This window comes from Triplophysa rosa, linkage group LG14 (assembly GCF_024868665.1).
Source record: "Triplophysa rosa linkage group LG14, Trosa_1v2, whole genome shotgun sequence".
NCBI classification, from domain to species: domain Eukaryota; kingdom Metazoa; phylum Chordata; class Actinopteri; order Cypriniformes; family Nemacheilidae; genus Triplophysa; species Triplophysa rosa.
Genome location: NC_079903.1, coordinates 14,473,922 through 14,490,161, shown reverse-complemented (window position 1 = coordinate 14,490,161; position 16,240 = coordinate 14,473,922). Strand labels below are relative to the sequence as shown.

At 37.2% G+C, this 16,240-nt stretch overlaps 2 protein-coding genes across 2 annotated transcripts in view; both read left to right on the top strand.

Moving 5' to 3' along the window:
• The window catches only part of tlcd2 (TLC domain containing 2), a 28,374-nt gene extending 20,675 nt beyond the window's left edge, over positions 1–7,699 (top strand). Inside the window, exon 4 of the mRNA XM_057351332.1 lies at positions 5,228–7,699. Coding sequence (XP_057207315.1) covers positions 5,228–5,608 — 381 coding nt within the window. The 3' untranslated portion in view covers positions 5,609–7,699. The remainder of the gene's footprint in view (positions 1–5,227) is intronic.
• A 582-nt stretch (positions 7,700–8,281) lies between these two features.
• On the top strand, positions 8,282–16,080 carry ccdc92ba (coiled-coil domain containing 92Ba). Its single transcript, XM_057351331.1, has 4 exons — positions 8,282–8,693; positions 9,404–9,536; positions 10,712–10,759; positions 13,620–16,080. Exons 1-4 carry the CDS (start codon positions 8,682–8,684, stop codon positions 14,300–14,302), a joined length of 876 nt encoding a protein of 291 aa, XP_057207314.1. The 5' UTR covers positions 8,282–8,681; the 3' UTR covers positions 14,303–16,080.
• Positions 16,081–16,240: the final 160 nt, after the last annotated feature.

The following is a 16,240-nucleotide window of genomic DNA, read 5'->3' as shown; positions in this document are numbered from 1 at the left end:
ATCGATTTTATCGATTAGTTGTTGCAGCCCTACTTCAATAACGATTATCAAAAGCTGTGAATCAATTTTTTTTTTCTTTCATATTTACACAAGCACTGAACATTAATTTATGTTAATGTTATTGCTACTACTATCCACTAGATGTCACGTTTCTTTTTACAACGGGTGGATGTTACAGCAGGGAGTATCCTTCATACATTGCTTAATTAACATGGGATCCGGGTGTGTCGTCGAATTTAACATCACCTTCATATAAAAGGCAGCAGTTCACATGATTGCAGCCTCTATTTACAGCTATTTGTGTGAAATTTTGTTTGTTATACTGCATCTTAAATTTAAAATAACTGTTCTGTTTCAATATACCCAAGTGTTTTAAAGTTTAATATACAGATTTGTGGCTCTTCATTTCATTTTTTAATTCACCATTGTAATGTGATATTTACTGATCTTTTTTAGAAATATCTATAGGTTTTGTATTAAATCTATACCCAGATAGCAAGCAACCATTGAATCAATGTTAAAAAAAATAATTTGTCAATGTTAATTGCATTGAATCAATATCACGTTTGCACCTCCAATTTATGTTGAAAAAATGTTGAAATTTCAACAAATCACAATTATATTAATAGAAACGTTTTCTTTAACTGGTCATGTTTAAAAGTAAAGTTTTCAAACCATCTCTTTCTCTATCAATGTATAAGTGCTCTTATTAAAGCACTACTGTAAACATTGAAAGTGGTGAAAGAGTTAATAAAAAATGTCCACATTAATTGCAGGTGCAAAAGTGATATTGATGCAATTAACATTGACAAATCAACTATTTTTTAACATTGATTCAATGGTTGCTTGCTATCTGGGTAATCATTGACTCGAATCGAGAATTGAATCGAATCGAGAGCTTGTGAATCGGAATCGAATCGGAACATCAGAAACGATACCCAGCCCTAGTAACCATGGCTTTCAAGTGAAAAAGACAATAAAACATGCATGAATCATAGCAGTTCTTGTTTAAATATGACTCAAGCTCATGAGCTTCTGAAGCCATGCAGGAGCTTTTTGTAAGGAACCGTTAGGGTTAGGAAATTCACGCAATCTTGCCCTTGTGTCAACATCAAACCTGACTAAATCTGAATTTGACATTAGAATGACGTGTCCGAGCTTTGGTGGAGCGGAATGTTATTAATTCCTCACTTTTGCGTGTGTGTTTGAATGCATCAGAGCATGCGTGTCCTCACTGTTGTCCACCTGTCTACGCTCCTCTGACCCTGAAGCATTGGCATCTCTGCTCTATTTCTCACTGAGCTGCAACATTCATCACAAACCTCACATATGATCTTGCTGGCTAAAGCTGTCGAGTCAATTTCACCTGTAACCAGATTAACTGCTTTAAGAGGTTTCTACTGCTCCCCCCATTGAAGTACCTAGGAGGAATATTTTAATCTCATGCCAATTGCCAGTTCTTTGTCTCTAGGGTTACTGTTTTCCATATAGAAAGCACAGATCTTAGCTGTGATAATTGACCCCGCAGGGAAGTGTTAAGAAAACAAGTTACACAAAGACCTGTATGGTTTTTATTCGGGGTTTGTGCGTTTTCTCATTTTTCACTATAGCCGGCAGAGTTTTTATCATTACTAGGAAATCATGTTCCAGGGGCCAGTTGCATAAACATAGCCGCTATGTTAAGACTGTGTCTTAACAACTATTCTCACAGACTAGCAGTTAGTTAGGACAAATCTGTCTTATTTTTCATATTTCAATTAGACCAATCTACCTTTGTATGTAACTGACTTGAAGAACTTAAGGCCATTCTTGAAGAAAAAAATGAGCTGACAAACTTGTAAGACTAGTCTAAGCAGTTTATGAAACCAGCCTTTGGTCTCCTCTAATGTAATGCTGTTAATACCTCAACTTGTTATGCGTGCTTTTGTTGAAAATACGTCTTTGTTGAAAACAAATATTTAGGTGTGATCGGCACGTGCATTGTTTTATTATTACTCACTCCCATGCTTTGGCTTATAGAGCTTTGTGTGTGTGTTGTGTCTGTGTGAATAGGATTATATCAGCATGGCTGCAGACGGATCACAGGAATAAACTTGCCTATGCAGATTGACTCTGATTTGTCGGCATGCATTAGGCCGGAATGGATTATTGTGCTTTTTATTCTGGCGGTGAGAAATGCCACAGGTGTATGCCTCCTCGTAACATCCAACCTAGCCTCGCCCGGCCAAAATGGGTTTGACGTGGCTTTACAGCATCTGAGACAAAACAAGCAATTTACTGTAATTTACTGCTATTAAAAGTGAAACAACATTGTGTGATGTATATCACATGAAGACTTGGTCTATTCCAGTCAATGATTACTATTTCTTTAAGAGTGAGAAGGAAGTTATAGTATTTTATCTCTTTATTGCAGTTGCCATTCAAATATAACAAATTGAACAATAGTGTTTGTTTTTGATGTCACTGACTTTGTGACACACCGATTTCACCTCAATAGAAAGTCATTAAAGTTAAAATTCCACTTTTGTTAGCAGAGGAACATAATGTGTGCTTTTATGGCTGTTGAATGCATATAAAAGTACACTTCGTATATACATGAATAGATTCTCCCAGCCTTATCTGACTTTTATGATGTTCTTTGTGGTAGTTTGAATTACATTTGGGAGATGTCAATGAGAAACAGGGCTTCAGAAAGATAACAGGTGTAATTGTGATGTTGACCCAGGTCAAAGCTTGTGTAAGGAGCTCTGTTGACCTCACCAAGAGTAAGAGCAAAGGTCATCATCTTTTCTTTTGTAACACCAAGGTGACAAACCTTATTTAATAATCAATCCGGTCCCTGCAATCAGAGAAGATCGGTAAGGTTGTACATAAATCATATTTACATAGCTGGCGATCCCATTAAACTAAGCTGTTATTTATTTTAGTTTGATTGCTTTTAGTTAAAAAGTTACAGTTTAAAGTTACAAATGTTTTTATTCAACCACTGTTTACTAGTCTGTGGTCAGGAAACAGATTGCCACCGCTTTTGTTAGCTGTTTTGTTAGCAAGACCCATGTGGCTGGAGGGTTTGTAATGCTTAGTTTTGGTGCAGTCCTCAAACATATGTGATGCTGTATTTTTGTAAAGAGGAATTTGTTTCGACATTAATAACACCCCCATACATTACATGGCAGCTTGAAACGCATACCACTGGCACACCGAGAGACTGTCTGGAGAAGAGCTCAGGCTGTGCTGTAACCAGAGGGTTGTGTTCATGTGAACTACTGTGACATTGCTGACCGTAAAGATTATAGGCTGCACTATAAATAGTGATTATTCAACAGACTAAGTTGTAAAATTTCAGCCATGGTCTATTTTATTCATGGCTGAATTGATTTAAAAACAGTGTTCGCGCATGAAAAAGTGCAGTTTCCAAATTTATGGCCATTGAAAACAAATGTAAATTCGGTGGGGTAAGTTCTGTGCAAGAGAGGCCTACTAAAATGACAGTTGAGGCACTAGGTGTTTTTCATCAAATTGATGGCCAAGATCTAGAAATTTCTGTCAGTGATTTAAAATGTGATACTTTTTTGCTTATCTTTTGGGACCAGGCATGCTTAATGTGTAAAGGATTCATGTTGCAAATCCAACCAATGAGTTTGTCTTATAGAAGGAGTTATACAAGAGACAATACTGGCTTATTGTACCCACACCTTTGTCCAGCCTCCGCAATTTATCATACCTGACACTTGTATAAAACACTTCAGAAATTATAAAATATTTGATAGATATTGAGATATTGCCATTTACTTATTTTGTGGTTTTGCTGTTTGTCATTTGTTAATACTGCTATACTTACTGTAAGGCTTATTAAAACTAATAAAAGTCAGGAACTAAATGTTTAAAGATGAACGAAATGTAATTTTTGTAGTAAGAGATTTAGACTAATGTGCGTTCATGATAGACACAGACTGCCACCTAGTGGATTTTAATGGAATAAGACTCAGTTTCACTGAAACTCAATTTTTGATGAAATTTAACAAACGAACTTATGATCTTTAATGAAAAGGTACTTCAGATAATGCGAAAGACAACAAAACTCTATTGGTATTAGTATTAGTCTTGAGTAAAGCTACTACTAGGGTTTGTTTAAAGTCTAGAACTTGAGCAGGATTAAAGTCAACACATTGGGATCACTATGGCTATTGTCATGCTGGCTTTAGACTGGATAAACAGAGAAACTTTGTGTTTCTGTCCTTAGTCACTTCCGTTGTTATTAAATGCTACAGAAGACGCATTCATCTGTTTTTGCACATTAGCATTGGAAAGGAGGAGTTGTCTCTGGAATTAAATGGCATAAGAACATAAGAACTGTTTATAGAGCTTTTTTAGCCTATTTAGGACTAACCATTGATGCATTATTTTAAAGCTATTAGTGTAGCGATTGCAATAACAAAAAAAATCCTATATTATAATGTTTTTAATATAATTGTACTATAATATATAATAAGGATTTGGTATTGTTGGAATTGTATCGATTCCAATTCTGCTTATTGATTCCGATTCTTATTAATGGTTTGCAAAAATATATATATTTGTGAGCACCGTTTTGTGTATATACACATAGAAACCATGTTTTGTCCGATTTATTACATAATGAAACTATGGTTATAGTAAAATATGTTTACTTTTCATAAGGGCTTTTACTGAGATATTGTCAGATCACAAGTGCACATTTCTGAAAGTGTGCACTCAGGAATTGATGAGAGGAATTGATATTTATATTTTATATTAAGAACCTTTTGATTCTGACTCCAGAATTGGAATTTATTTTTGATTCCCAACAGTATATATAATATCATTATTTTATATTTATTTAATAATGTTTTTCTATGTGCTCACACACAGTTGATCAGCTAGCATTGCTACCAGACATTCAAAAACTATAGAAATTAAAATGCGGTCATGCATGCTTGTTCAATGTAAAACGGAATATCTTCAAACAACTTTTATACTGTCCTCCAAACTGAGATGTTGCTTTTTTGATGTGGAGAAAACAGAACCGTGACAATGCTCCTCAAATAAATCTAAAAATAAATCTCTTTTGTCCAATATAAGCACATCAAAATACTAAAACAACAAAGGGTCTAAAAATACACGTGAAAAGATAACAAACTATTGATTAAGGTGCAGGTTTTTCACTAGCAGAAGCTTTGTCATGAGAGACGTCTCAATCTTTTTGCAGGTGATCACATGTTTCGGGATCTCAGTGCTGAGCTGTCGGTACGTGGGCTTCGCCGTCGTGGCGCTGCTAGTGGAGATCAATTCCATCTTTCTGCACCTCAGGCAAGTGCTCCGCATGGCCAGCCTGGCCAAAAGTACATTCTACCGTGTGAACAGCATGATTAACTTGGGCACCTACGTGGTGTTTCGCATCAACACTTTGGCCTGGATGACCCGCTGGCTGGTGCTGAACCGTGAGCACATCCCCCTGATCAGCTACACCATCGGCAGCGTGGGTTTGGCCATCATGACTCTCATGAACATTGTGCTGTTTTACCGGCTGATGAGAAGCGACTTTATGAAATCCAGCCGTGAGAAGGAAGTGAAGAAAGAAAAGATGTGAGAGAGGTGTCTTCAACTACTCCCACTAGCTCGAACCAAATCTGCTTCATTGCTACCATTCCTTTGGGTTTACCGTGTCTGATTGGACAGACGTCCATCATTTTATATGGTTAGAAAAACATTATTTATATCGATATCAGCCTGCTGACCTTACTTCTAATATTTACAAGATCAAAAGTAGCCATTATGCCGCCACGTAGACCTCAAACTATGCTACGACATTTATATAGTGGCTGTTGTCACAGGTTTACAGACGTCTAAACAGACAATGCATTTACACGTGCTCAAAATTCATGCATGATTTATACAGCGACTCAAAAGACTGTATGGCCGTCGGTTTTACACATATTATGCTTGTTAGTTGAGAGGAACTGGATTTACTCCTTTATTGATATCACATTATATGCTAATGCTGGTCTGCCCTAATTTATGATACCTTCTATAAATATATATATATATATAAGCAAAAAATAAGATTAGGAACTGCTTGGACAGGATTATAAAACAAAAAAATATATATGCAATATATATTTATCCAAGGGTATCTTGTAAAAGACCATATGTTGGTATATTTATTAAAAATAGCACTAAAGATGTGTTGTCTGGTCTCAATACACCTACACCTGCTACCTCGTGGACTTGACGTGTGGAGCTTGTTTTTATTACTGACTAGGAAATCACAGTTAAATGTACATGTCCATGACCATGTACAGAAAGAACCCAATGTTCAGTAGTGTATGACTAAATGGACAGAATTATTTTTGGTTAATATGCTACTCTTTAAGTGAAGGATATAATCTCAATGCTGGAGCCATCAACATTATCAGACTAAAAACACTCTAACTCATATGCGTGATAATTCAACAACATGTTTTGAGAGTTTAGAAAGCTTCAGCCCAGCTCCAGAGGCAAAAAACTGTCATTGCAGATGTCATGCCTGTAGGTGGCACTACACACACAACAGTGACCTCATTTTAGTTTATGCTAATATTAAGAGATTAATCTATATGAAAGGCAACAGATACAGTATCAGCTACATCGCTTAAAATGTGCAGAATGTTTTTAATAAAGCTTTGCAGTTTGTTTCTTTTTGTACTTTTGTAATTTATTTGAACTTATTGTCATTGATATTAGGCTAGTTATTGTGGTTCAGCAAATACTGAATCCTCTTTTCCTCTTTAAAAACACAGTAAGAAATGACAGAACACTGTATTGTGCTGAATGATGCTGTGATTTTGTTGGTGGTAAAAAAAAATTGCCCGATCCAGATTATGACTCGAATATGCCTGGTTCCATTGAGGTTGTAGACTGAAGCCTTATCCTTCTTTGATTGGGTAAGTGTGGCCTCTCTGTAAAGTGAGAAACACTGTAATCGCATGTAGCTTCACCAACTTGTGCCACAAAGCTATTTCTCTCATAGCACCAAGGTTTATTCATATTGATTTTTCAGCTTCATCTTAATATTATTACAAATTGAAGGATGGGGACCCAAGGAGTTAAAAAACTAATTTTAAATAAATAAAACTTGCAAAGGAACCTAATGAATAAAGAATAGCAAGTAAAAGTGCTGAATAAAGGTTTGCACTGAATCACAGTTGGTTACTATTGGCAGCTTTATATTGAAATTTTGTGCTTCATGAAATAGCAGGAATCTTATGTGTTATTGTAGAAAACCATTTGACAGCTTTGTAGGATCATTTCAGTAATGTGGTTTACTTGACTTAGTGTGTTGTGTTTGGTGGATGACGTCGTGGACAAGAATTTTGAGCACAGTGTTGCAGTGTCAAAAGCCCCATATATGATTAAATTCAAACTTTGGTTATCGTAATAAAACATAATTAATGAAACAATAAAAACGCATTTCCATACCCACATTCAATTTTTTTGTATTTTTCTTTTAGTATCTTTTTGTCTTCATTAGACTCATTTTAGTTTCTGTTTCATACAATCGTGTTCAAATGTAAATAGTAATACTTTTATTTTTATTTGGATGAATTATTGTTTTGTAATTAATAATGAAAACTATGTGACCTATATAGCTGTGGCTATATGACCTTTATATTGTAAATTGTGAAATAAAATGTTAACAGATTCTTATTTGAGGTTTTTCATTTGCAAGATGAAAAAAGTCTTTTGTGAGTTAAAAAAAGTGTTTAAAAATATCAAACAGTTTGTCAGATGAATGTATGTTTTCATGAAGAATGCTCCTTCTCAAGCCTGATCAATTTGGCTTTAATTAGAAGTCAAAATGTTCTTGAACCTACAGATTTTTAAAAAGTACAAACAAATGGTTTGACGCAAAGCTTTCTTGAAGAGATAGTTCACCTAAAAATAAAATTCTGCCATCATTTATTCGCCCTCGTGTTATTCAAAACCTGTATATGACTCTTTCTTCCGTGGAACAAAGAATATATTTTGAGAAATGTCTCTGTGGTTTTGTGTCCATAAATTCGTTCTTTTAATATTGTTTTTTTTTTTGACGAGGTTGAATTGAAGATGTTCATGTTTGGGTAGCCTAGCTAAACTATCGGAGCAAGTAATGCGACACTGTTTATTATATAAATAATGTGTGACATTCTCCTAATTATTCAGCATTTTCATGAAGGCAATAAACTGGGCTGTGCAATGCGTCGGTAAAGAGCATCTCTGTTTCCTCCATCAGTCGCTACCTCGCGCCCGTGCTGTTGTCACGCGTGTTCCGGTCACGATGCTGATGATGCTCTTCTGTATCTTCACAAGAAGCAGAGCACACGAGAGGATGATGCTGCTGCCAGCACAACGGCGGAATACTCGCTTTAATCGAAAGTGACATTGACGGACAAAGCAATCTATAACAGTGGATGTCGTCCATTGCCAAGATTGACATTTTTTACTTTTTGCCAAACCTCTGCAGTTATTCTGGGATAAATCTTTTCCTCGGTTCTTCCTTTAAGATATGTATCGATCTTCTTAAAAGATGTCGTCATCCTATGTTCAGCCGGGGTCCGATCGTTGAAGGGCAGAGATGAGAACATGGTAAAAGCCCATGGTGAAACCTCACGTTTATCGCTTGGATATTAATATAAACTGCGCTAATGGAGAATACGGTGAGTACAGAATGTCTTATTTTGCGCTGTGTTTACCCGATGATTTTATTGTGATCGGGTTTATATGAGAAAGTGTCACAAAGTAGTTTTGTATTATGTATCCGTTGGAAGTCGAAATTCAATTTCTAGCGACCTTGCTGCAGTTTTTCTGTATGTATAAGTTACGTTTATTTATTGAAGATCAAAATCTTAGCGGTTGCTCACTTCAAGTGTTGCAATGTAATAAAAACGCAAATTAATTGGTTTGGTTAATAATTTGATAGTAATGGTAATGATAGTTTTATATAATTTAACCGGGGCTAGTTGTCACACTTTTCAGTCAATGTCATGTTTTTTTTTCCGGATTTTTTTCTGAAGTTTATTTCTGAAAAGTCTTGCCTACAATGACAACAACAACAAACACATTTCTTTGTTATCAGTGAGGGAATCAATTAAGTTTTAGTGTAATACTGTAAAGATAATGTAAAAATATCAAATCATTGTTTTCGTTGCGAATTGTACTTCGTTTGTTTAAAAATGTCCTTGTTCTGGGAACACAGATCTACTTTTGACCCTTATACCTGGGCCATTGTGGATTTATTGGGTTCATTTTGTGGAACTGGAATTTTGACTCAAAATCTGTGATGCATCCCTTGAAATAACCCTGTGTGACACATAGCCCCCGCCTCCTTATATACAGTATTGTATAGGCTGTGTGTGTTTTGGTGAAGGGGTCACAGATGGTGTCGCTGGAGCAGCAGGTGGAGAGTGTGGAGAGGAGCATTGTGTTTCTGAGACAGGAGCAGCTTACCATGCTGCATGGACTACACCTGGAGATTCTGTCTCTCCAGAAACGCTGTACAGGTGTGTATCATGACAACTATACCCCACACCCAAAGACGTTTACTGTTTATTCACAAATGTAAGTACTGGCCTATATAGTGTCATATCTACAAAATAGAATGCTGAGCGACGCATATGTTTTGCTTGAAGGCCTGCTGAGGAGAAAATAAAGTAGAGTGGGAGAGAACCATCACCGTTGTCCTGTATTTATGAGTATGAGCTACATTTCAGGTTTTAACATAAAGGAAGATGTCTGTATTGCCACGCTCTATTCACTTATTACAGTTAGTATTGCTTATGGAACAAATATACAACAGCTTGCATAATCTATTTAAAGCATCATAACCACAGTGAAACTATCAAAAATGTCAATGTTGGCTTTCATTCTAATTATACTGTAATTTTACCTTTCTGTCTCCTGTGCAAAATAAAAGAGGGTTGTGTTGCTCTCTTTGATGGCACAGAGAGAACCACAGGTCAATAGCTTCCTGCCAGTGCGGGGGTTGTGTTCGCCTTCTCAGTATTATAGTACATGGTCTTTATACCTGGGTATTTCTGTAGATGTGCTGAACCAGCTAGGGCACAAAAGGCAGAACACTGCATAATGATCTCTTTGCTTTCCTGCCCTTTAACATTCCAATGTCCACTGCACAGTATGGGGCTTTCTTTTTCTGACCTTTATACATAACAGTAAGAGGGATTTGTTATGTCACCCAAAATACTTTAAAGGAACAGTTCACCCAAAAATGTAAATTCTGTCTTTTACTCACTCTCAGGTTGTTCCAAATCTGTATAAATGTCTTTGTTCTGATGAACACAGAGAACGATATTAGGAAGAATGCTTGTAATCTAACAGTTCTTGGCCACCATTGACTACCAGTAGGAAAAATTGCTTTGTAAATTTCTTTGTTCTGTTGAACACAAAAGAAAATCTTTTGAAGAATGTAGAAAAGCAAACAGTTCTGGGGCACTTTTGACTACCATTGTAATTTTTTCTACTGTGGTTGTCAGTAGTGGCCAATAACTGTTTGGTTACAAGCATTCTTCCAAATATCGTTCTCTGTGTTCATCAGAACAAAGAAATGTAGCTCCAGGGTGAGTAAATGATGACAGAATTTTCATTTTTTGATGAACTGTCCCTTTAAGGTGAATACTTGGAAAACATGGAAAATCACAGTCTGTCTGTCTGTTTACAGAGCTTACACAAGAACTAAACATGAAGCCACCAGGCAGGAGTGAAGCAGGTGAGCACTCTCACACATTTACAGTTATGTTGCGCTTATGTTGCTCATGTCTTTTACACTTTCTCATCCCAATTGTATATAGCGACAAGAATAACATGCAAAGACCTACTTTGTCAAAAATGTCAGAACACAAAAGAAGATATTTTGAAGAATGTGACCAAACAACATTTGCCCCCATTAATGTCTATTGGACACAAAACTCCTGAGACATTTCTCAAAATATCTTCTTTTGTGTTCCATAGTCATATACAGGTTTTGAACGACATAAATGGCGCTATAATTTTTATTTTAGGGTAAACTATCCATTTAAAGTAACCACTATTAGAGTATATAAATATCATGCAATGGAAGTGTTTATGTTGATATCTATAGTTTTGACTGGCAGTTTGACAATCGTGAAAACATCAAGTTGATGCAGATTATGTACTCAGCATTTGTTATCTTTATTTTACACATTATGGGCAAAATGTATGTGATTATAATTAACAAGGCCCAGGCAGTGTTGGTTAAGGACCATTTCGTTTGATTGTGACTATTATTGGACTAAAACCCAAGCCAGAATCACATTAAGACGCCACTCATTGTTAAGCAGAAGACTTCCGCATTTCTGCAGGTCATTCCTCTATCCACCCCAGCACAGCATCAGCCTGCCACAGATTGATCGACCCTGTTTTTTCTCTTGCTGCGCAGTTCCAGTGGGGGTGTACAGTTACAGCATTTTTATTTTTTTGCTGAGACAAAATTGGGCAAGGAGAAAGCGAGAATCAGCTGAAGAGAATAGAAATTAAAATAGAGATTTTATAGTTGTTATGTAATATACATTTTTGGTAAAATGATTAGTCTGAGAATGAGATAAACCAACAGTACGTTTTGTCAGTATGTTTCTTCTAAGAAACCCAATGAGACCCAACAGTCTTGTTTATTTTAAAAGCATATTGCTGGTACAATGCTCTTCATACTTTTAATTTAACACTCCCTATCTGCACACAAGCCACTCAGATATGCCTCTTTCACAATATGGCGGCGGCGACCGGATGTAGGGAAATACTGTTTCCGGCCGCACTGCTGCCATAGCCATTCTTTCAGCTTGTTTTCTCACAGGCATTCATTTTATTTACCAAAAACAAAAATAGCATATGTTGTCCGATTTATTCATGGTTTACTGGGAGATGTAAAAATAGGGAAAACAAACATTACAAAAACATTGTTTTTTGAGCGATTTATTTATTATCAAGGTCTGATATATGTTAGACAAATCAGCATTATATGAGAGCCCACCAGCCGCGACCCAGGAAGCCCCACCCACTGAAACCGTGCAGGTCCGACCTGGTCCCATTCCGCGATCGACAACTGAAATAGGTCTATTGTTGTCAAAATCTTAGTTTCATTAAATGCTCGATTAAGAGTCAGAGAAAGCAAAGAGTGAAGTCAATGGAGAGATCAGATTTAAGCCTCAGATAACCCACCATTTTCTAGTGTCACATTATGAGCTCATCTTGTTTTTGGCGCAATGGGCGACTGATAAGCTGGACAAATCTGGCTGTGAAATCTGGACAATTTGGACAAGATGATTTAGGGGACACTCAAACTATGCACGAGTGAGGGCAATAAAAGGAAGAAGTCTGGAATACAAAGAGAAAATAAAAAGAGGAGAAAATCAGCATGAGGTCATCAAGTTCATGGCTCAGGTGTAGAGTGTCTGACTCTGATCCTGTAACTCATTTTTAGTCTACTTAGCCTATCTCTTGACCGAGACGCTTTAGGCGAGTGTGAAGATAATGACACATGAAAGACGCCATGGACTGGAAAAATACATTAAATCCCTCATTTGTTTGATTGTAATTAAATGCCATGCCATTTGCCAGCTGTTCATTCTGTTTTCTTCTGATCTTATAGTGCACAGCAATAATCTACTCATCACAATAATATAATAGGGAAGGAACGAGGTGATAATTATTTTTCTGCAGATATTTGTCTGAAAGGTTTGAATCCAACCATATTCTTCCAACAGAACTAATATTGGTTTTGTCGTTTACAGTAATGTGGATTTAAATAAAGAATGTACACATATTAAAAAATGTACTCATGCCTTTTCTAATATAATATAATATTTTAAATTTCTATTTATAATTTTGTGGAAATGTGTCCCAGAGGTTGCATGACATGCATTTGTATCTGCATTACTTGTTCTGTGCATTGCGGGCACTGTAATAAAGAAGACTTGGGGAGGTCTTGTCCCATACATTCAATGGTGTCTGATAACCCTGAACAGATGGCACACCCTGCCAGTAGCCAGACCAGAGTTGAGATTAGTTGCTGTGGATTTGCTCAATGAATCTGTAATCCATTGGCACAGAACAGCCTTTTGTCTGCTTTCCTAACTCACCTTTCAGATCTCTGATTTTATGGTTTTAATAGAGGGGCTTGTTTGGTGTCTGCAGTTTAAAGGGATAGTTCACCCAAAAATGAAAATTCTGTCATCCTTTACTCACCCTCATGCCATTTCAAACCCATATGACTTTCTATCTTCTGCAGAACACAAAAGAAGATATTTTGAAGAATGTTGTTGACTGACACCCATTTACTTGCATTGGTTTTGTGCCCATGCAATAGAAGTCAATGGGTACCGCCATTGTTCGGTTACCAATATTCTTCAAAATATCTTCTTTTGTGTTCTCTGCAGAATAAATAAAGTCAAACAGGTTTGAAATGACAAGAGGGCGAGTAAATGATAACAGAATTGTCATTTTTTGGGTGAACTGTCCCTTTAAGAGACTCTGGATGTGCCACGTATAACTATCAGCTAATGGATCATAAAGCGTTTTATTATAATGGCTATTCCTGTCTGTGTGTGTTTCAGACGTGCAGGAGGAAGAGGAACTGCTGAAAGCACATTGTTCGCAGGTTGAAGAACGTCTGCAGGAACAGCAGGAAGTGCAGAGCGAGTTGCGATGGGAGCTCAGCCAGAAGACTGTGCTGGTGGGCACCCTACGTGCCAGTCTGAAGGACAAGGAGCGTCGCTTCCTGGAGGAGCTGAAAAATCGCAGTCACAGGACCACCGCGCTCAACACCGAGCTGCATAAGCAGACGGAGACGGCTGCGTATCTTTCCTTCCAGCTTCATTCTGCAAAGCAGAAACTGCAGCAGCAAAAGCTGCAGCAGCGCAGGAGGCAGGCCCCGCCCGCAGATGAAAAGCCTCCCATCCACCCTCCGCCCCAAGACAGAGCCAGCAGCCCGACTGTGGTCAAACCCAAGCGGCGGAGCTCGAGCCGGCCTACCTCACACCTCCGCACCGAGCGCGCCAGGGAGTGCGTGCCACGCGAGAGGGTGACGGGCCCGGAGGAGCCCATGGCCATGCCTGACCCCGCCCTTTTCCTCTACCCCTACAGACACAGAATGCGGCCCCGCCCACCATATAGACACGCCCTGCAGGAAGTGGAGGGAGGGGAGGAGTCAGACCAGCTTGATCAGGGGGCTTCAGTGAGCAGACTGGCGACGACAGTAGCTAAAGCCACTGCAACTACAGAGAGCAATGTTGAATGAGTTTTTGTATGGTTCACCTCAACGACAACCCGCTTGTTTTTATATTTACCCCTGAATTGCACCTTGAGAGATCCTTGCTTTCTTTATGACAAAAAATGTTTATATTTGCGAAACCGTTTTTTTTTTACACTTTGCACATGCATTTATGAACAATCTGAGGAGAGATTTACGTTCACATTACCGTCGAATGAGAATCGACTCGTGTTTAAGCATTTTCGTAACCAGGTCCCTGATGCCCCCAATACATAAACATAAGATGGTGTCCTTGTTAACTCAGTACTGCTGAGTCTTTGTTCGACTGGGTTTTTTCAATTTGCCAGGTTTGCTGAATGATCTGTTGTCTGTCTAGTGTGACCACAAGTGCACTCTTTCAGCCTTCCAGATGTAGTGGGGATTTTGTCCCATAAACTCTCCTTCGTGGTTCAGTTAAGTAGTAGAATATTGTATGATAGCTGGTGATCCATAGGACATACAACCTGAATAATTTGCTTAAGTGCTTTATCTGGTGTAGTGTATGTACAGAGAGTGTGTTTATATGTAAGCTTGTTGATTAGAAGAGCGAGGGCTCAAGGGTCAACGTACCATTGTTCTGCCATCAAATGAGCTATAGCGATGCCCAAAGGACTGATTCATTTTATGCTGCTTAACTCAAAGTCACTTACTCACATGTTTTAGCCTGGTGTTGCAGATAACATGATTGCATATATCCTTCTTGACCATTAAAATACATTAATAGTCACCCCCACACACTAAAATTAAAGTATAAACACCTCAGGTTATGCCATTTTTATTAACTGAGAGTCAAAAACAAATTCAGAGACAGTGTAACTGTATTTCTTGCTGTCTGGCTGTGGTGTGTAACTTGTCTACCACATAATGTAGCGGAAACATATTTACACTTGTACATTTCTATAAGTTTGCGTTAAATGTTGAATATAGAGTTGTGAAAAATCCAAATAACAAAACCATCCCCTTGATATCAAAAAAGCTTGTATTTGAATGCATTTTCCTAGTAAGCGTAATATTTTATCTCATTTGGCGCCCTACAAAGTGATGTCTGCTTCACTCAGGGACTGACAAACTTAATTTTGTAAATGTACATGTATGCCTGACACTATTTAAAAGGCCTATAACCACTTTTTTGTATTATACCAGTGAAGCGATAGAGAGACTTTAGAACAGTAAGCTAAACCGTGAGATACTGTGACATTGTCTAGTCACATCCACTAGTTAGATAGATGTTGTTCATTTACAATTGAATTGTCTAATTGTTAGGTTGTTAATAATACCATTGTGATGATCCTAACATGTTTCTTACAAAGAGATAAGCAATACTGCCTAACATGAGGACTTCCACATAATCATATTTGAAACATACATTGCAGCAAAATGTGTTAAATTGGAAAAAAGTTTTATTCATTTTTTGTATCGTTTATTTTCAAGTTTTTATGTTGTTTTTGTTTCACTTTCTTATTCTCAAATGTGGAATAACCAGTCTTCCCTTTTACCACTGGGTAGAACAATTTTACTGTTATAAATGTATCAAAGGAAGTTCAAAACTGATTTTCATGGCAAGTATATGTGAGAAACTGAAATATGGAAACACACTGTACATGCATGTTTGGCCAATACCAGACATCAATGTCCTGTTTCACAGACATCTGGAAATTCTTGAAATGTACACAATAATTTTAAGACTGAGTATTCACACATGCAACAATGTCGCAATAAATAATTCACTGTTTACTCTATAACATTTAATTAAAATGGTGACAACCTTTAGTTATACTGTCTTGATTTCAATCATGATTAGAAATTGATGTTGCAAATGTCTTATATGCTACAAATGTTTCCAGTGTTTTGAAAATCGATCTTGATTTTTCCAAGTCAGAGGAAGGAATATAATTTTTGTAAGATTAAAATGAGCAGGCTGAATTT